Genomic DNA, 20,164 nt, shown 5'->3' with positions numbered 1-20,164 from the left:
CGCCTCCACCTACATATGATGGACAGTCCACCATCCAATAGAGAATGGAATTCTTTGTGACGGACATGCCCTCGACCATTCTAAGTTCGCAAGCTTCCTGACGGGCAGATATGCTAGCCAATAGGAGCCGATAGTGTTGTCAGCCCCATTCCGCGCCCCCGCCCCGGTGTGGTCCCGCCCAGTTCCGGCCTGCTGATTCCAGGCGCCCAGTGACAGGAGGACCGAGGCCTGCTGCTGCTGTTGGGCCTTTTCATTGTAAACGATCCCGCGTCACTTCGCCTGTTTCTCCCGGTCCAGGCAGCGGCGGTGGTTCGTGTCAAGGCGTGAAGATGCCGGCGGTGTCCAAAGGCGACGGGATGAGGGGGTTGGCGGTGTTTATCTCGGACATTCGGAACTGTAAGTGGTTGCAGATGGGCTTGGGGGTGGGGAGGGAGGGAGGAGGGGGTGGAGACCAGGCAAAAGCCCATTTATAATTCATCTGCCTTCTCCCCCCCCAGCCATTGATTGGAAAAAAAATCCGAATTAATAAATTTATTAATTAACTAAACAATGTATCACCTTAATAAACAAAGGCTATACGTATAGGTATATATAAATGCATGTGTGTTTTGGAGGTAATGTGGTTTGGGTGGGGTAGGCTTTGAAAAGGGGTACCCACAGAGTGCTGTCATCCCCTTTGATCCCTGTGGCATTTCTAGAAAGTGCTTTTTAAGCTTGACCCACCCCCACCTCCCAAATGGGGGTCCTGATGACCAATTGTTGAGGTGGTTAGGGCAGCCATTGCATGCCCCCCCCCCCCCCCCCCTGGTGTGGTAGCTTGTGCCTGACGTTGACCGTGGGCAGATGGCGGTGGGTCACATTTGTGCACTTGGGTTTGTGGTGGGCGTTGGGTGTGCTGGTCACTGGCTGTACCATGTCAATGGGCTGCACACTCCATTTGAACCAGGATGAGGAAGTTGGGAATTCCTGGCAAGGGTGCAAATCAAATTCTGTTGCCTCTGTTTTCATGATTTGTTTGCAGCGGGCAACCAGGTGTCTAATCTTGCATTTGTTCCTTGTATCCCTTATTCAATCCTATCCAGGACACTAACTAGGACACGAAAGGTGAATGCATATGTCTTTGCAGTATGTGCTACAAATGACAAGCCGTTAGTGGAATCTGAGTGACTGAGGGTACGCTAAGATGGCTTGCTTTATGAAGAGAGTGCTCCTTGGGAGGAACAGTGCAAGATGGATGTGATTGATTACTCAGGTTAATGCAGTGAAAGCCAAAATTCAGTAAGGGAGTTGCTTCGTTTTAGAATGCCTTCCTTGCAAAATTTCTGGTCAATGCAGCAAAATCCACTGCAGTCCAATTGTAGAATTCCAGGTTGCACTGTCTCCTTGTTTCACAATAGCCTCGAGTGGTACTGAACCTTGACCACCAACATCACAGTCATGTGTACAGCTCTGTTACGCGACCACTGGTAAATGTTAATGACTGCACACTTTACCACTTCTGTGCAAATCTTTGCTGAGCTAAGTTTCAGACCTGTACCTCACTATTTTTGCAACAGAGCAGATTGCGAAGGACCAGGAACACGCTGCATTTGGTAATTTCAATGGATGATCAGCTGGATATCAAACAAATGCTCCTTTCACTGGCAACCTTTTTTTAAAAAAGACCCCATAACCAGGACAAACATTGTCTCAATCCCAAAGTAGTTGAGTAATATTTGGACACTCTGATAACAAAGAAATTTGCAGTAGCTTCCGTGGAGGGAGAAACAAAGCTAATGTTTCAGGTCGATGACTGTTCATCGTGAATTCTGATGAGAAGACATCAGTCTGAAACATTAGCTCTTCCTCTGCTCAAATGCTGAGATCTCCGAGCTTTCTTTTCATGTTGACGATGACATCCTACTGGCTGCTTGAAGTTTTCATTTTGCTAAAGTGCTAAGTTGAGACAGTTTGAGATTTGCTGATTTCAGTCCACAGTTATAAAGATGGTATCTTTTCTAGTAAATATTACAGCAATCTAAGTGACAAACTGTGTTTTACCAGCCAATCCATATCTGACTGGGAGCACGAAGAATACGAGCAGAAGTAGACCATTTGAGCCTTCTCCACATTCACTGTGGTCCTGGCTGACCTTCCTAAGTTGTTCCGAGTCATATCACCTCAGTTATCCAAAATTCATGACTTTGGTCTTTAGCCAATGGAACTACTGAACATCCAGATCTTCGCCTGTGTGGAATTCTAAAAATCTAGAAGTTTCTGTTCGAAGAAATATGTCCTCTTAAATAATGGGTCAGCCATTTAGGATTGAGTCTGTGATGCAATTTTAAAAAAGCTTTCTTCATGGGTTGTGTGCATCACAAGCTCAGCTAGCCTATATTGGAGAGTCACACTGTATGCAGACAGACCCTTTGATCCAACTAGTCCATGCCAACTAAGTTTCCTAAACTAAACTAATCTCACTTGCCTGCATTTGGCCCATATCCCTCTGAGCCATTCCTATTCAGGTTCTTGCCCAAATGTCTTTAAAATGTTGTAACTGTACCCAGATTTGCCATTTCCTCTGGCAGTTTATTCAACATACATACCACACTCTGTGTGAAACAGGTTACCCCTTGGTCCCTTTTCAATCTTTCTACTCTCAGCTTGAAAATATGCCCCCTAAGTTTTGAACTCATCCACACTGGGGGAAAAGACTCTTGCTATTCATGCTATCTATGTCCTTCATGATTTTATAAACCTCTGAGGTCATCTATCAACCTCTTAGGCTCCAGTGTAAAAATTCCAGCCTACGTTTGTAACTCAAACCCTCCAGTCCCTGTAACATCCTGGTAAATCTTTTCTGCACTCTCTCCAATTTAATAATATCCTTCCTGTGGCAGGTTGACCAGAACTATAATGTGAAGGTGGTTTTTTGTTTGAGCCGCTGCAGTCCTCCCTTGGATGAGGGTGTAAAAACTGTGTGCAGTACACCAGGAGTGGATCTTCACCAATTGCATACACAATTGCCATGGGAATTATTCACTTCAATTCCTTCAATAATAAAGATAACATATTGTTTTCTTTCCTGTTTTGCCTGCTGTACCTTCATATTAACCGTGACTTTGATGTGAGACCTGGACCCCTCTGAGTTTAACTTTTCCCTGTTTCCCTTGAGAATCATTCTGCATTGAGGGGAAACAATAACAGAACGATAATGTCACTGAGCTACTGATCCACAGGCCCAGGCTACTGTTCTGGAGACACGGGGCTCGTACCTCACCAAGGCAGCTGATAGAATTTAAATTCATTAAATCTCGAGCTAATTTCAGGTTGGTAACCGTGAAACTATCATTTATTGTAAAAATCCATCTATTTCACTCTGGTTAGAGATCATAATTTTAGGCTAAGAGGTGGCAAATTTAAAACACGTGAGGAGGAATTACTCCTTAAATGATTGTGAATCAGTGGAATTCACTAGCCCCTTGTGTGGTGAATGCCAGGCACTGAATAAATTTACAGATATTTTTAACTAGTAGTGCATTGAAGAGTTATGGTGACTGGGCAGGAATGTGGAGTTGCGACTGAGATGAGATCAGTCATGATCATATTGAATGGCAGAACCAGGTTGAGGAGCTGAATACCTTACTCTTTCTCAGAGTTCTCATGTTAATGTTCTTTTTAGGGAAGGAAATCTGCCTCCACATCTTGCCCTGCTGACATGCTGGCTGTCTTTAGATAGTCAGTGGTTGATTTTTGACCACCCTGTAAAATGCAAATTATCAGGGCAGGGGTCGTGAATTAGTGATCAGAACTTGAAGCCTAGCAGACAGTTTCTCTCTTCACTCTGATACTCCAACACCCATTTTGCCACAAACCTGGCAATCAGTTCTGGCAACAAATAACATTGCGTCTTTCCCTATGTCCTGCTGCATCTTCTCATTAATTGCTGCCTGAACTTAGCTACCATGCCACAGAATAAGAGTTTAATTTGTGAATTTCTGGACTAAATGATGCCCCTGCCTGCCTGTTAAAAATATTGAGACACAGACTTTAGCTTTTTCTTCTCCCTTTCCCCATCCCATTGTGAGAAATGTTGAACTTGCTTTTGACTGTTTCACCAGATAGTTTTAAGTCTCTTATCCGAGTTGATACCAAGCTTGTTTTGTGTAGTGGATAAATATTGGCAGAGAGGACTAAATGGTTAGCTGTTCAAGAGAAGCAATGCAGACAAACTGAGTGAAGTGGTCCCTTCACTGGTGAGCAGTTCTTGGCTTTTTATCTCCCTCTGCTTTCTGAAAGAAGCCCACTGGGTGATTGCAGTGTACAATCCTTTGAATTTAAGACGGCACAAGTTTGTATTGATGAAAATCCTACACCCCCTCCAGGAAAAAAGCAAAGTTTCGATCAGCATCGATAACTAAAGATCAAGATTGGCAAGTTGTATCTATTGTTGAAACCTCAGTATTATTCTGGATCGGTTTTTTGGGTCCTGTTATTTAGCTGGTTGGAGTTTGTTTTCTACATTCGTGAGCCGAGAAGAGCAGCAGCATGACAATTTGAAACACCACCTGTCTGTAAAATGTTGTGTATAAAAATACAGGTTTGAATTTCTGCAGCACCTTTTCTGACCTTAATGTTTGCAGCTGGGTAATGCTGAAAATTGGGCAGCCAATTTGATTGCAGCAAGCCCCCACAAATCACACATTAGACATTGTGACTGGATTTGTCTTCTGTGTTACTTGTGCAAGAAGTATTGACCTGCACACAGAGATTTGGGGGATCGTGATGAGGGGAATGTTAGCAATGCACATGTCTGGCAGCATCTCTTTTCTAAGGAAAACACGTCAACCTGGAATGGTAACTCCGTTTGTCTTCATAGATCTTGACTGACCTGAATATTTTTTTAAAAGTTTCAATTTGCAGCAATTTGTATGTGTACTGGGTAGGAGACTTCTTTTACTTGAAACAGCGCCATGGGAATCTTTTACCTTCACCAGCGAGGACAAATGGGATTTTGGTTTAACAGGCTAAAACAAAAAAGGTTAAGAATTAGGAAATAAAGGTAGTTGACACCGAGATTGCTTTTTTAAAAATTCTGAACAAGGAAATGGGTTGGAATTGTAGGTATTAAAAATCGTGACTTAAAATTTAAGGTTTAAGGTAAGGCAAATGCACATGTAAATTCTCTTGTCGATTGCTTGTGACATTATACAGCCTTCACGTTTAGTGTGCTAAAAGGAATCTGGGCGAGTAGATGCCTTTCGGTCCCCAGATTAAAATTATATTCAGTTTGGTTATGTATTACTTGTGGTTAAATTGGTGCACTTTGAAGGCAGAGTTGATAGGAATTTAAGGTTGATGCAGTGATGCCACAGTGTCACCTCTGGCAGAATGACGTAACTACAGCATGACACGATTACATCAATGAATGACAAATACAAATATCTGCAAACAAATTATTTGATAGTTGGGGAACGTGATTAGAGATTGGATTTTTGAATATCATTAGCGCATCTGCAGACGTGAGGAAAAATTTGGTTTGGGTGTTGCTGCCAATGAGATAGAGGTTGCTGCTGGGTTGTAGGCAGGGCTTTGTAAGAACATGTGTTTGATTGTGAGACGGTTGGATGATCATTTTGGCTTAGGTGGCCAAATTAAAGTACATGCTTGAGAAGAAAAGTTCCCTGTAAAAGATTTTTTGGAATACATTACCCCCCTCCAACTTTTTTACTCCCTTTTTTTAACCTGACGGTGTGGACTCCTATTGGGATGCAGTTCTTCTTGCCCCGCTAGCGAACCCATTTCATGACTGATCCTCGGCCATTCTTATTGGTAGTGATTAAACTATTGGAGACTCTGTTAGTAACAATCATCCCTACATAAACTGCTTTCAACAGCTCTCTGTGCAGTTTCATTACTGACGTTGACCAGGAATCTCAGAAATTACTTCTAGCACCTTTGTCGCCTGAGTTCAGCTCAGTTAGATCAGCACTGGCCATGGACTTAGTGCCTTCTGACTGGAAAGGCCCCATTTACTGTTTATCCCAGGAGCTTGAATCATTTGTGTGTGTGTGCTATCACACCATGAAATAGGGACATTGTGTTCCTTATCACATGGGTAACTAGGCAGGTTACTGGGGAAGCTGACAGTATTTTTAACTTGTACACCTTTTTTATTTGAATGCACAAGCAGTATTGAAATAATACTTTGTATATTGAACCAGAACTCTTAATACAGGTCAAGCCATTAAAATACTACGAGTAGGCAGAACGCCCGTTGGGCCTGCTCAATGAGATAATGTCTGGTCACATTCCACATTCCCACCCTACTCCCATACCCTTTAGTTGCTTAATCTCTAAATAGTCTTTCTCCAACCAGAATATACCAAATGACTGAGCATCCACAGTCAATTGGAGTGGAGAATTTCAAGGATCCATAACTCCGAGTGTAGAAATTTCTCATTATCATGGGATTAGATCTCATAGAGCTATGCTCTACAACTAGGGAGAAACAACCTCTGTGTCTACCCTCAAACATATCAAATCTTAAATATTTGAAAGAGACTTCAGTATAGTATTGAAGGAATAGAATGTCAAACTAAAGATTATCCCATGGTTAGCTCTGGGATTTTACTACTTGAAATGTTTGAAACTCCAGCCTTGGTGGAATTGCTTGAACGTATGAGGGAACACAAGACGTTTCTGCACTTTGTGATAAGATGCTATATAAATGCAAGTCATCCTTTTTGTCATTTTGTTTTGTTATACGAGTCAATAGAATTTCTTTATTAAACATGTTCTTGCTCAGATTGGCTGCTGGCATCTGTTTGGTGCAGATTATTTTAACTCTGTATGCAAGCAGCCAGCTGTTGACACTTTCACTGCACTTTCCCTTGTTCCCCCTAAAGCTGTTTGACATGGCAATCAGCACAGCCTTCCTTTTCCCTGTGTACTCTGTGATGTTGAAATTTTCACTCATTGTGCCAAGTTCCTGTGCTTGCAACTTGGGACTTTGAAACTGCAATACCTTATCTTGCTTGCTTTTTCCTTCCTCTTGTTATCTACAGATTTTTGAATAAATACATGGTTCAAAGTGCTTCACGTGCATGGCTTCCAGTTAGTTCTCCTGAACAGGCAAACAGGACCTCATTTTAACATCTCTTCTCAGAAGCAGCACCTCTGACAATGCAACAGTTCCTCAGTATTACAGTGAGGTGTTGGCCTAAATGATCTGCCAATGTCATTGGAGCAGGCAAATAATCTAGGGTTGGTTTTAAAATTTGCACACAGTGCCACTTAATCACAATTTACTAAATTATTGGATCTTTCTAATTTTTTCCCCCCTCATTGTCTTGGTATCTTGCACAAGGGTCCTAGCATTTCACTTCATTTTCTGTGTTTAACATTTTTTTAGCAGATGTATTCACCCATTTGATGGGGTGTTCTCCCTGTGTCTGTGTGGGCTTCCTCCTGGTGCTTGTGTGTGTCCTCCTGGTGTTCTGGTTTTCTTCCCACAGCCCAAAGATGTGCAGATTAGTTGGATTGGCCATGCTGAATTGCCCATAGTGTCTAGTCTAGGTGGGTTAGCTGTGGGATGTGTAGGGTTAAGGTACAGGGGCCAAATGGCCTCCTTCCACACTGTAGGGATTCTGTGGATGGAATGCACCTGCTCTCCTGCAAATTTAAGGAAAATTGAGAAGAAACATTTTCTTTCTTATTGTCAGAGACGAGTGCACCTGTGGCTGGTTTACTGCTGTTTAAAATTCTCTCCATTTTATCCCTCCCCGTGCCTTAGTCCATGTATAAGAAAGGCTACACCCAATGCATTTGGGAAGTATTTTTCCATTTTCCTGACACATCTCCCTTTCAGTTGTCCTATTTATGTAATGCTATTTGATTGGAGGCAGCATATGGTCTACAGCCACCATCATTGGGAATTGACTCAAGATAGAGAATTAATTTTTTACCTCTGGCCTATTAACCTTCTGCAGTCTGACAATTGTGGCCTTTTTTTAAGTCATGCCTTCAGCTGTTGAGGGCCCTGAAGCTATAAATTCTCATCCTAAACCTCTACCAATTTCTCTCCTCCACTTTAAAAGTGCTCCTTAAACCTGAATCTTGAAGCAAACTTTTGCCTGCCTTTCAAAAAACTCCATGTGTGGCGCTGTGTTAGTCTTTGTTTGACTGGGTAATCACTGCTTAAGCTCCTTGAGATTTTTGTTGTGTTATAAAATTTTACATTAAATGCAAGCTGTTGTTGACTTCATGAACTAGGAGAGAGTGTGTCACTCTTACCACCTCCTTTCCAGTGCCACTGCTTTTTCATAGAATTTGCAAATGCCTTTTTCAAAAATTCATTCATTCATTTGGATATCGCTGGCTTGACCAACATTTATTGCCCATCCCTATGTGAAGCGGGCAGTTAATTGTCAACCACATTACTGTGGGTCTGGAGTTATGTGTAGGTCAGACCAGGTAATGATGGCAGTTTCTTTCTCTCGGCACGGTGGCTCAGTGGTTAGCACTGCAGCCTCACAGCGCCAGGGACCCGGGTTCGATTCCAGCTTCGGATGACTGTCTGTGTGGAGTTTGCACGTTCTCCCCATGTCTGTGTGGGTTTCCTCCGGGTGTTCCGGTTTCCTTTCACAGTCCAAAGATGTGCAGGCTATGGTGGATTGGCCATGCTAAATTGTCCGTAGTGTTCAGGGGTGAGTCAGTTATAGGGGGATGAGTCTGGGTGGGGTGCTTCAAGGAGCAGTGTGGACTTGTTGGGCCGAAAGGCCTGTTTCCACACTATAGGGAATCTAATCTAAAGGGCATTAGTGAACCAGATGTGTTTTTCCTGACAATCGGCAGTGGAATCATGATCATCATTAGACTCATAATTCCAGATTTTTATCGAATTCAAATTCCACTATCTGCCGTGGCAGGATTCAAAACTGGCTCTCTGGATTGGCAATCCAGTGATAATGCCACTAGGCAAATCCTGATCTGTTGTGCAGGTTGAACTGAAGTACTAATCTGCTAGGCTCCTAAGTTTTAAAATGGTGCGTTGGAGAATTTAGCACTCGAAATTAGTGTAGAAATTGTTTTCTGTACTTGGCCCACCATGCCTGTGCTTGCTCATTGTCAGAGTCCCCCAATTATTCCCATTTCTTAGTTGTTTCTCTGTGGCCCTGCGCATGTTTCCTATTGAACTTTATGTCCAATTGCCTTGTTCAAATTACTTTTTCACTCTGTTTCCAACCATGCAGGCTGTATAAATTCTGTTTTCAGACTGCGTGCTTTTAACAGGAGTGTGGGGTTGAGGAACAGGAGTACGCCATTTGGCCTTCAGTCTGCTCCACCACTCAGTATGATGATGATTAGTCTGGCTGTGGCCCTGGCTCTACTTTCCTGTCCGGCCCGCAAAACCTGCAGTCCCTTGTCTATCCATGATCTATCTATCCCAGGCCTGAATAGATTATAATTCACTGTGTAAAAGAAATGTTGCCAGTTACCTTTAAATTTGTGCCTTTTGGTTACAAGTAACCTGCCAGTAAGATTGCTTTTCCCTGTTCACATTATCAAAACCCCTCTGTCTATTTTGTACACTGCCCATTAAAACCTTATTGAACTCTGATTTGAGGAGAGCAATTTCAACTTCTCCATTAATGATGTCCCTCTTTCCTTCTTTCAGGTAAAAGCAAAGAAGCAGAAATTAAACGAATAAATAAAGAACTGGCTAACATCCGATCGAAGTTCAAAGGTATGAGCACATGTGTGGTGGTGACGGTGGACAGTGGATTTCAGTGGCAGGCTACAGGCCTGTTGAGGATCGTCCACTGGAGGAGGAGTACTAGTAAAGCAGACCTGTGGATCTCCTGATCCCCTTGATGCATCCAGGCATGATGGGTAGTGGAACTGGGGTGAATGATATTGCCGAAGCTGTCAAGAAAAAGTAGCAGTCTTCATCCTGTGTCACCTCGTGACACAGACAAGGGCACAGTCACGTCCGCGGTCACGGGGAAACACCTTCCCAGAACGTGAAATGTATTTGTAATTATACTACCTGGGAAACTAATTGATAGAGGCTATTGTACTGCTCTTTCCACATGGCCTCCTGCATTGAAGAGGATTGACTGAAGACCTTGTGTGTATTGCCGTCCAGACTTGTGCACCACCCTGATACTTCATAGCTCAGGCTGATGTGCTTGAGTGGCGCTCTCAATTTGGTTAAGCCGTATGGTGTGAGGATGCCTATGTAGAGCTTGGGGAATGAGGAGCATGTTCAGATAATAAGAGATTGTTGTCACAAAAAATAACACTTGGCTATGTTTATTTCCTAGAGTGGTTGAGGCAGATAACTTAATATAGTCAACGGAAAGCTAAATAGACATGTAAGGGAGGAAGAACTAGAATGCTGTGTAAATGAGATTAAATTAAATATTTGTAGGAGGAAGTTAGGTAGAACATAAACACTGGTATAGATATGCTAGGTTGAATGCCCCGTTCCTGTTGCTGTATGTTCTATGAAATGCATTAAAATTAATATTTTATGAAGGTGCATTGTTCCTTGAAAGTGGCATTGCAAGTAGACAGGGTGATGAAGGCATTTGACATGCTTGTCTTCATTGGTCAGTGCATTGATTAAGGCATTGGCATGTCATGTTGCAGCTGTACAGGACATTGAGGCTACTTTTGGAGCATTGCATACAATTCTGGTTGCCCTGCTATATGAAGGAGTGTATTAAATTGGAGAGGGTGCAGAAAAGATTTACAAGGATGTTACCAGGACTGAAGGGTTTGAGCTAATGATAGGCTGGGACTCTTTTTTTTTTAATTTAAATCTAGAGTTTCGGAGGTTGAGGGTGACCAGTGTGGAGATTTATAAAATCATGAGGCATCGATAAGGAGAATAGTAAAGGTCATTTCCCTTGGATAGGGGAATCCAAAATTAGAAGGCATAGGTTTAAGGAGAGAAGAGAAAGATGTAAAAGGACCTGAGAGTCAACTTGCCCACAAAGAGGGTGGTACAGGTATGGAATGAACCGCCAATGGAACTAGTAGAGGTAGGTACATTTACAACACTTAAAAGATATTTTGGCAGGTGTGTGAATAGGAAAAGTTTTTAGAGGAATACAGGCACATTGGACTAGTGTAGTTTGGGAATCCTGGTTGGCATGGACGAGTTGGAATGATGTTACTGGCTTCCATGCTGTATGACTGGATTTAACTCGTGGAGCTTAAATCTCTGATGCAATGCAAGTATGACTTGTATTCTTGCTTCCTCTATCAGTTACCTTTCATCAGTGTTTAATTGAAAGATAATATATTGCTCAGTACACTAGCTAGACTTTCCTTCCTTCCCTTTTTTTTTGGTTGGAAAATGAGATCTGTCAGTTTCCAAACAGTGAGGCTGTTGACTTGCTTGCTGAGCTGGCTTGTTTTCGTCCAGACGTTTTGTCACCCTGCTAGGTAACATCATCGTTGAGCTCTCCAATGAAGCGATGTCTTTGTTGTCCAAGTGTACTGATATTAGGGAAAGTTTGTCGTGTCGTTTTACTGCTAGCTGATGTTCGTGTATTGTGATTGCTAGTTTCCTTCTTGTCTGTCTTGGTGCTGTGTCCATTCGTAGGTGCCTGCTAAATAGACAGTATGCTCAGACAATGAAGGCCATCAGTTTAGCAAGGACAACGAGGCCAAGCTAACATAGACATTCACGGGAATTCCTAGAGGCGTGGTTCTCAACCTAAAAGGCAATCAACAAACGTATAGAATTGGACCCTATACACAAACCCACACAGAAAGAACCGGAAATAACACAACTGACCGTAACAGACTGAACGATATAAATTCTTTGTGGAGCAGAACAACAGTACTTCATTGAAGGCCTCACTGATGACGTTACCTAGCATGATGACTAAACGTCAGAACGAAAATGAGTCTGAACGCCGAGCAAATCAACGACCTCACCCGCGACCCCAACCACAAGTCTTTACGAAAACCTTAGAAGTTTTCAAACAGCAAATGTTGCACGAGGTGGGAGCAGATATAAGGTGTTGAAAGTTTCAGGTACCCCTATTCAGTTTATGTGGGGTGCATTTCATATAACCGGTGTCTAAGTGAGACAGTGGCAGGGCAAAAGTTTGCAGTCTTTCTGTACGTTAACCTTTCCAACTGTTTCCTCCATTCGAGGCTGATCTTTCTTTTCTTTTCGTGAAAGAACCATTCCTCCCTCCTGACTCCATTCAGTTCAGCCTCGGAATTGCAAGATGAAGAAAAGCCAGGGTCCGTCTCCTGTACCTTCTCCCATCCTGGCAGCGATACTATTTTAATGAAGTTATTGACTAATTGCAGAAAGCAGTCCCTGACAGTGAGTGTAGAACAGGCAACCTCATTGAAATCCAATTGCTTCATCCACTCAATCATTGGTTAAGTTGGGGAAGTGGATTATTTTCCCTTTTTTTTGGAGGGTGGAGGCCATAAGTAGGCAGTCTTCATCCATGTACTAATTGATAAAGGACAGACAAGCCTGGTACTTCTCAGCTGATCTGGGAAACCAAGAAAGGAGATCTCTGTCCAGTCACTACTGTTGAAAAATGCAGTCCATGGATATTGAGAGCTGGACTCCAAGTTGGAATAATATGACAGGGAAGCATATCCCAGACTACTGAAGCCTGTTTACACCTGAGGGATATATTGGTCCATCAGTTACTGTCTTCAGAGGGGGAGATAAGCTGGAAGACCTCACTGCATCTAGAGCATTTTTGTTTAAAAATAGTCATGAAATCACTGACCTGGGAGGTTACTTGAGTGTAAGTTTTTCTTTCTGCATATCCTGCCTATTGCTGTGCATGAAGAAAGAAGAGTGTGCTACAGTATAAAACAAGTCCTGGCTAGCAGAAACTCAAATTGGGAAACACTCTCAAATATTAAAATAGGAGAACTGAGTTGCTTTTGCAATCATGGCTGTTGCAGTGATCGGTTGTTTCGAACTGTTGCAAGTTTTCAGTCGGTGTGGGAATATCAGACTCCATCAAATAAGAGGGTCAATGTAATTTTTACTGCACTCGGCCCCAGAATTTGTTTTTTTAACCTTTTACTGCATGGCGCCATCTCTTCGAATGCGCGCATGTACGCATGCAAAACAACACAGAGGACTCCAAGAAAACCACAGAAACCTATCAACAGCAGCCCTGGTTTCCTCTTCCTGTAGTGAGTCAGTGGTTTCTTTTCCCCTCCGTTCACTCCAAACACAGAAATTCACACAAATCAGCACTAGTTCTGCATCCTCAGCTCAGTACTAGGAGAGGGAGTCCATGATTGGAGGGTGTAAATGTTTAGTAAAGAGTTGAATAATCAGAGCCCTTCCTTCCTGTATATCACCTCTCGCCCACGCTCCCCAATAAAATGAAATATTTGCTGAGTAGCTTCACAAGGATTAGATACCTGCTTAACTGATTACCTGGCAATCTAGGCAATAAATATTTTGGCAGGTTGTTCAACTGCAAAGTGCACCAACTGGCCCAATCAAATTCTCACTGGTTAGTCTCACAAGCATACATAACAATGGTGAGTAAGTGGAGGTCAGAAAAGGAATGAAGGCTGATCTTATGATCTTTTTGCGTTTTTTTTTGTCCCTGCCAAATCTTGACACAACCATGAATGAAGGTAAATTGCTCAAGAAACTCCATAGATCCCGTAGCATCAGTAGCGAGAGAGAGTTAACATTTTGAATTGGAGACTTCTCTTTGGAACAACCATAAATGCCTATGATAAGACAAAGAATGATAGTTCAGACTCTTAACTTTTCTTCAGAACAGTAATTGTATTCAATGTTAAGTTTTCCTCTCCACAGATGCTGCCAGACTTGTTGAGTTTCTCCAGAAATTTCTGTTTTTGAATGGTAAATGTCTTTGTCATGGCTTCCAGAATATACAGAGACCATGATCATCTATGCGTGCCAGTACTCTGATTTAAATGTAATTCTGACACTGGGCAACTCCAACTCTTTTCTGTTTTTGCTACGCAGGTGACAAGGCACTGGATGGTTATAGTAAGAAGAAATATGTTTGCAAACTGCTCTTTATCTTCCTGCTTGGTCATGACATTGACTTTGGCCATATGGAGGCAGTCAACCTGCTCAGTTCCAATAAATATACAGAGAAGCAGATTGTGAGTATTTCTGCTTGATCGCACTTGTTGGGGTAATGGGGCTTGGGCATAGATCTATCATAGGCTTCACTTGGGGCACATGTTTGGTTTTCTATTTCCTGTTAGATTTTCAAGGATTCAGGTCCACAAGATTGAGTAGTTAGGTCATTCCCACTTTCTAATAAAGAAACTAAGATTTAAAGGGGCATCACAACTGTTAGCACATATTCAGAGCTCCAAACCAACCATTACTGCATTTGAGCCTGGGACCTCAAAGTTTTGACTGGTTGCTGTGCATAGTTTGGGAAGTCTTGGCCTACATCCTAATGACAGAAACTGCATAAAGCTGTGACCCCCTCATAAGATCAAGTCAGTCTTAGTCCTCTTGTAGATTCACTTTTCTCAGATTTGCTGTGCATTCTGTGATGGGCAGGAAACCACAAAATTCATTGAGCAAGACTTACGTGTAGCAATGTTTTTACAAGCTTGTTGGACAATTTCCACACTGAAGTTGCCATTCCATCATATCAGAATTTGAGACAGCAAGGACTAATCAGTCCTTCAACCAATGCAGGCATTACAGTTGAAACTGATTCTCTGTCCAAACACAATACATGTAGACTTTCTAAAGAAAGAGGGAACCTGCGTGTCTAAAATATCTCAGGACCTCCTGAAGCCCTTTCCTGTCAATGAGTGTAATTGATGTTGTAATGATAGGAAACTTGTTACGTTCCCAGATAGCAAATTCCCTGAAACAGCAGTGGGACAATGAGAAGATCCTTGAACTGGGATCTTGTTGAGGGATGTATGTTGCCTAGGATATCTGGGAGAGCTAGGTTCTTAATCCAGGGTTTATATCTCCACTGCTCTGTTCTATTACTACGTGAAGCAGAATGTCCTGGCTCTGGTCTTCCATTATTTTAGGTAGGACGCAGTATGGATATACTGACCACAACAATGCTGTCCTGGCTGGGTGGATCACTTAAATCTTTTCCTATCTTGTCCATACGTTCTTGGTTTACCTTTTGTTTTTGAGCTGTGATTACCCTTAATTCTTAATTTTCCTACTCCCTTTATTGATAACATCATAACTAGGAGCCATTTGGCCCTTTAGAGTCTGCTCTATCATTCAGTAAAAGTCTTGGCTCATCAGATTGTTGACTTAACTCCACTTTCCTACTTTGCCTCCCTTGAAGATCAAAAATATAACATTTTACAGCTTTGCATTGTGTTTATTATGTTTGGCTGTCTAGTCTGCTGAGTTTCGTAACGTTGTCAGTTACATCACGGCATGTTTCAGAAGTTCAGGTTCAAGCATGTGTTCTGTGTTCTCAGGGTTACCTTTTCATTTCGGTGCTGGTGAACTCCAACAGTGAGCTGATTCGTCTGATTAACAATGCCATTAAGAATGATCTGGCCAGTCGCAATCCCATCTTCATGTGTCTTGCTCTGCACTGCATTGCAAATGTTGGCAGTAGGGAAATGGCAGAGGCATTTGCTTCAGAGATTCCCAAAATCCTGGTAGCTGGGTAAGTTTGTATTAATGTAATTGCTGTTTGTTGTTGGCACGTTTTTGGGGCAAAAACTTTCTCACATCAACTGCTGTTCCAGCTCTGTAGCAAATAAAGTACAGCCCATTTTCTAATGATCATGAGCAGCTGTTACTCAGTTACCTGAACTTTATAGCAATTATCATTCTGACTGGCAACAGTGGATTGTGCAAGAAATAAGGAAAAAGCATCCCCATTGTGTGTACACCTGCTTTTGAGAAGTAGGTGCTAGAGAAGCTCAGCAAGTCTGTTAGTATTTGAGACTGACAACTAATGCTGAGAGTCTGTTGTGTGTTCTTTGGAATATCTTGGACTCAAACTGTTAACTCTGTTTCTCACTCCACAGTTGCTTCTAGACCTCCTGCATTTTTCTAGCGCTTGTTGCAGATCCTGGAAATTTAAATGTTAAATACAGTTTTTATTTATCAACTTACCATTGCTTTTGAGGTTGAGGCCTAGGCATCATATTAGGCCACAGTGAGGGAAGTGCTCGTATATCTAATTTATGCTGTATCAGCTCCAGAAGTGTAAAGAGGAACATGGCCACTCGTTTTTTGTGTTGACCTTGCATTCCCAAAGGCACAATATTCCATAAGCCAATATCCAAATTCTTTAATCTGGTGAACTCATTATGAAAATAAATGTGATTAGCACCTCCAGGATTAATTTCTCCCACTGAACTTGTTGCTGGTGTTCTGTTGGCAGTGATACTATGGACAGTGTGAAACAGAGTGCTGCCTTGTGTCTTCTACGTCTATACAAGACATCTCCAGACCTGGTACCCATGGGCGAGTGGACATCCCGAGTGGTCCATTTATTAAATGACCAGCATCTGGTAAGCAAATAGTTGTTCATTTTTATAAATTCTCTACTTGGTATGGAAATAAAATTAACTTCAGATCTCTCTCTGTGTTCGCTTTGAGAAAATGTGGGCTGTTCAGGTTGGTTGATTATCAGATTTCATTTGTGGCATACCGTGTGTTCTTTCTCAGACATCCTGTATGTTTCACATGCAATGAAGTGTAGTCTTTTTTTTTTAACCAGTAGATATAGTTGCCATGAGTAGCTGAGAGTGGAACTTGCTGGTGATGTTCCCCCGTGCCTGCCGCTCTCATTGAAGGAACATTTGTCATTCCTTGCTTCAGCAAGTATAGAGAGACTTCTTCTTCGTCTTCTTCTAGAATCATCTACATTGTGGGGCCTGGAGTTGCTTATAGGTCAGACCCTGTAAGGAGGCTAGTTTTCCTTACCGTATTTTTTAACAACAGTCAGCAATGGTTACATGATCATGATTAGACTTTTTTAAAATTCCAGATTTGTTTGTTAATTCAGATTTCACCAGCTACCAAGCTGGGATTTGAATTTATACTCAGAATAGTAGTAATCTAGTAATTTCTGGATTACTAGTACAGTGAGATTACCACTGCAATGTCACTTCCCTTTGTTTGAGTATGCTTACTTTTACCATAAGAAATATTGTTTCTGTATCAACTAATGTTGGGCCCTCGTAATTTTGCAATGTGAAAATTTTCTAAAGGTTTCATGGGATATGTTTCTGGCTAGGCCAGCATTTACTACCTTTGAGAAAGTGGTGGTGAACTGCCTTGAGCTTCCACAGTCCACGTAATGTAGGTATACCCACGATGCTGTTAGTGTGGGAGTGCCAGGCTTTTGACCCAGTGACAGTGAAGGGATGGCAGTGTATTTCCAAGTCAGGACGGTGAGTGGCTTGGAAGGGAACTTGCAGGGTGTGGTTTCCCACGTACCTGCTGCCCTTGCCCTTGTCCTTCGAGATGGCAGACGCTATGGGTTTAGAAAGTAAGGTACAGAAACTAAGGGCTGTGAGTAAGATTTCAGAAAAGCATGTTGGAAGTGCATCTGGTTGAGCTTTCACAAGCACCCAGCTGTACAATTGCAGACCACTTTCTTCCCAACTTGGAGAGAACGCTGGTGGATAAAAAAGAAGAACTTGCATTTGTGGCATACCTCGTGTTCTTTTTCAAACCTTCTAAATGTTTCACATGCAATGAAGTGCAATCATTGTTTTACCAATAGATATAGCTGTCATGATGCATACATCAAATTCCAGAAGCAGCAGTGACTTGAGGGGCAGTTGTAACGTAATATCAGTTGAGGGGGAGAATGTTGGTCAGTGTGTCACTATTCAGAATAGTGTCAATCTTAACTAACTAACTAGGCAGATGGAGCTTAACAAGGCATGCAAAAGATTTACAGTGCAAAGGTGAAATGCTGTCAGTCATGGGTCTGTGATAACAAAGTGTGGAGCTGGATGAACACAGCAGGCCAAGCAGCATCTCAAGAGCACAAAAACTGACGTTTCAGGCCTAGACCCTTCATCAGAGAGGGGGTGGGGAGAGGGAACTGGAATAAATAGGGAGGGGGAGGCGGACCGAAGATGGAGAGAAAACAAGATAGGTGGAGAGGAGAGTATAGGTGAGGAGGTAGGGAGGGGATAGATCAGTCCAGGGAAGATGGACAAGTCAAGGAGGCGGGATGAGGTGGTAGGTAGGAAATGGAGGTGCGGCTTGAGGTGGGAGGAAGGGATGGGTGAGAGGAAGAACAGGTTAGGGAAGCAGAGACAGGCTGGACTGGTTTTGGGATGCAGTGGGAGGAGGGGAAGAACTGGGCTGGTTCTGGGATGCAGTGGGTGAAGGGGAGATTTTGAAGCTTGTGAAGCCCACATTGATACCATTGGGCTGCAGGGTTCCCAAGCGGAATATGAGTTGCTGTTCCTACAACCTTCGGGTGGCATCGTTGTGGCACTGCAGGAGGCCCATGATGGACATGTTGTCTGAGGAATGGGAGGGGGATTTGAAATGGTTTGCTACTGGGAGGTGCAGCTGTTTGTTGCGAACCAAGCGGAGGTGTTCTGCAAAGCGGTCCCCAAGCCTCTGCTTGGTTTCCCCAATGTAGAGGAAGCTACACCGGCTGCAATGGATACAATATACCACATTGGCAGATGTGCAGGTGAATATCTGCTTGATATGGAAGGTCATCTTGGGGCCTGGGATAGGGGTGAAGGAGGAGGTGTGGGAGCAAGTGTAGCACTTCCTGCGGTTGCAGGGGAAGGTGCCGGGTGTGGTGGGGTTGGAGGGGAGTGTGGAGCGAACAAGGGAGTCGCGGAGAGAGTGGTATCTCCGGAAGGCAGACAAGGGTGGGGATGGAAAAATAGCTTGGGTGGTGGGGTCGGATTGTAGATGGTGGAAGTGTCGGAGGATGATACGTTGTATCCGGAGGTTGGTGGGGTGGTATGTGAGACCGAGGGGGATCCTCTGTGGGCGGTTGTGGCGAGGGTGGGATGTGAGGGATGTGTTGCGGGAGACGCGGTCAAGGGCGTTCTCGACCACTGTGGGGGGAAAGTTGCGGTCCTTGAAGAACGTGGACATCTGGGATGTGCAGGAGTGGAATGCCTCATCCTGGGAGCAGATGCAGCGGAGGCAGAGGAATTGGGAATTGAGGATAGAATTTTTGCAGGAGGATGGGTGGAAGGAGGTGTATTCTAGGTAGCTGTGGGAGTCAGTGAGCTTGAAATGGACATCAGTTTCTAGCTGGTTACCTGAGGTGGAGACTGAGAGGTCCCGGAAGGTGAGGGATATGTTCGAGATGGCCCAGGTGAACTTGAGGTTGGGGTGGAAGGTGTTGGTAAAGTGGATGAACTGTTCGAGCTCCTCTGGGGAGCAAGAGACGGCGCCGATACAGTCATCAATGTAACGGAGGAAGAGGTGGGGTTTGGGGCCTGTGTAGGTGCAGAAGAGGGACTGTTCCACGTAACCTACAAAGAGCTTGGGCCCATGCAGGTACCCATGGCCACCCCCTTTGTCTGTAGAAAGTGGGAGGAATCGAAAGAGAAGTTGTTGAGGGTGAGGACGAGTTCGGCTAGGCGGATGAGGGTGTTGGTGGAGGGGGACTGGTCGGGCCTGTGGGACAGGAAGAAGCGGAGGGCCTTGAGGCCACCTGCATGAGGAATAGAGTCACGGATCTGTCACTGGTGGTGTAAGGAATGTGAAGTGTTAGTGTGGCAAGAGAACCAAGCTGCACGCCACCAACACCTATTAATTTAGATATGATTTTATCTTGCTAAAGCAACTAGTGAAAATATCTATGAATTTGGGGTATTTTGTAGATTAAACCCGTTTGACGCTTTTCTTCTGGTTTGTTGCAGGGGGTTGTGACTGCAGCTACCAGTCTCATCACTTGTCTGAGCAAGAAAAACCCTGATGAATTCAAGACTTGTGTTTCATTGGCTGTTTCCAGACTTAGTCGGGTAAGTGGGTGCATTGGTACTTGATTTTCTAGATCTGGATTTATCCTGTGCTTTGCAGACTTAATCGATTGCTGTTTTAAACAGTTGGTTTTCTGTGAGTATGTGGGTTAATTGATTTTCTGCTCAAAAGGAAACTGGCAGGTGCTTTCCTGCCACTAGTCTCTCCACGCTGTGGCAGATAAAGATTTTGCTTAGTGTAATACGAAGTTATAAA

The 20,164-nt window shown here is 43.3% G+C and overlaps 1 protein-coding gene across 4 annotated transcripts in view; it reads left to right on the top strand.

Annotated features, from left to right (window-relative positions):
- Positions 1–197: 197 nt before the first annotated feature.
- The window catches only part of ap2a1 (adaptor related protein complex 2 subunit alpha 1), a 57,589-nt gene continuing 37,622 nt past the window's right edge, over positions 198–20,164 (top strand). For all 4 annotated transcript variants that reach the window (XM_059640424.1, XM_059640423.1, XM_059640422.1 and 1 more), the window contains exons 1-6: positions 198–396; positions 9,659–9,727; positions 13,994–14,136; positions 15,451–15,644; positions 16,371–16,500; positions 19,849–19,950. In XM_059640424.1, the coding sequence (XP_059496407.1) occupies positions 330–396; positions 9,659–9,727; positions 13,994–14,136; positions 15,451–15,644; positions 16,371–16,500; positions 19,849–19,950 (705 nt within the window). In that variant the 5' untranslated portion in view covers positions 198–329. The remainder of the gene's footprint in view (positions 397–9,658; positions 9,728–13,993; positions 14,137–15,450; positions 15,645–16,370; positions 16,501–19,848; positions 19,951–20,164) is intronic.

Source organism: Stegostoma tigrinum, chromosome 38, assembly GCF_030684315.1.
Source record: "Stegostoma tigrinum isolate sSteTig4 chromosome 38, sSteTig4.hap1, whole genome shotgun sequence".
NCBI classification, from domain to species: domain Eukaryota; kingdom Metazoa; phylum Chordata; class Chondrichthyes; order Orectolobiformes; family Stegostomatidae; genus Stegostoma; species Stegostoma tigrinum.
Note: the sequence above shows the minus strand (reverse complement) of the source record. Positions and strands in the feature narration are given on the sequence as shown.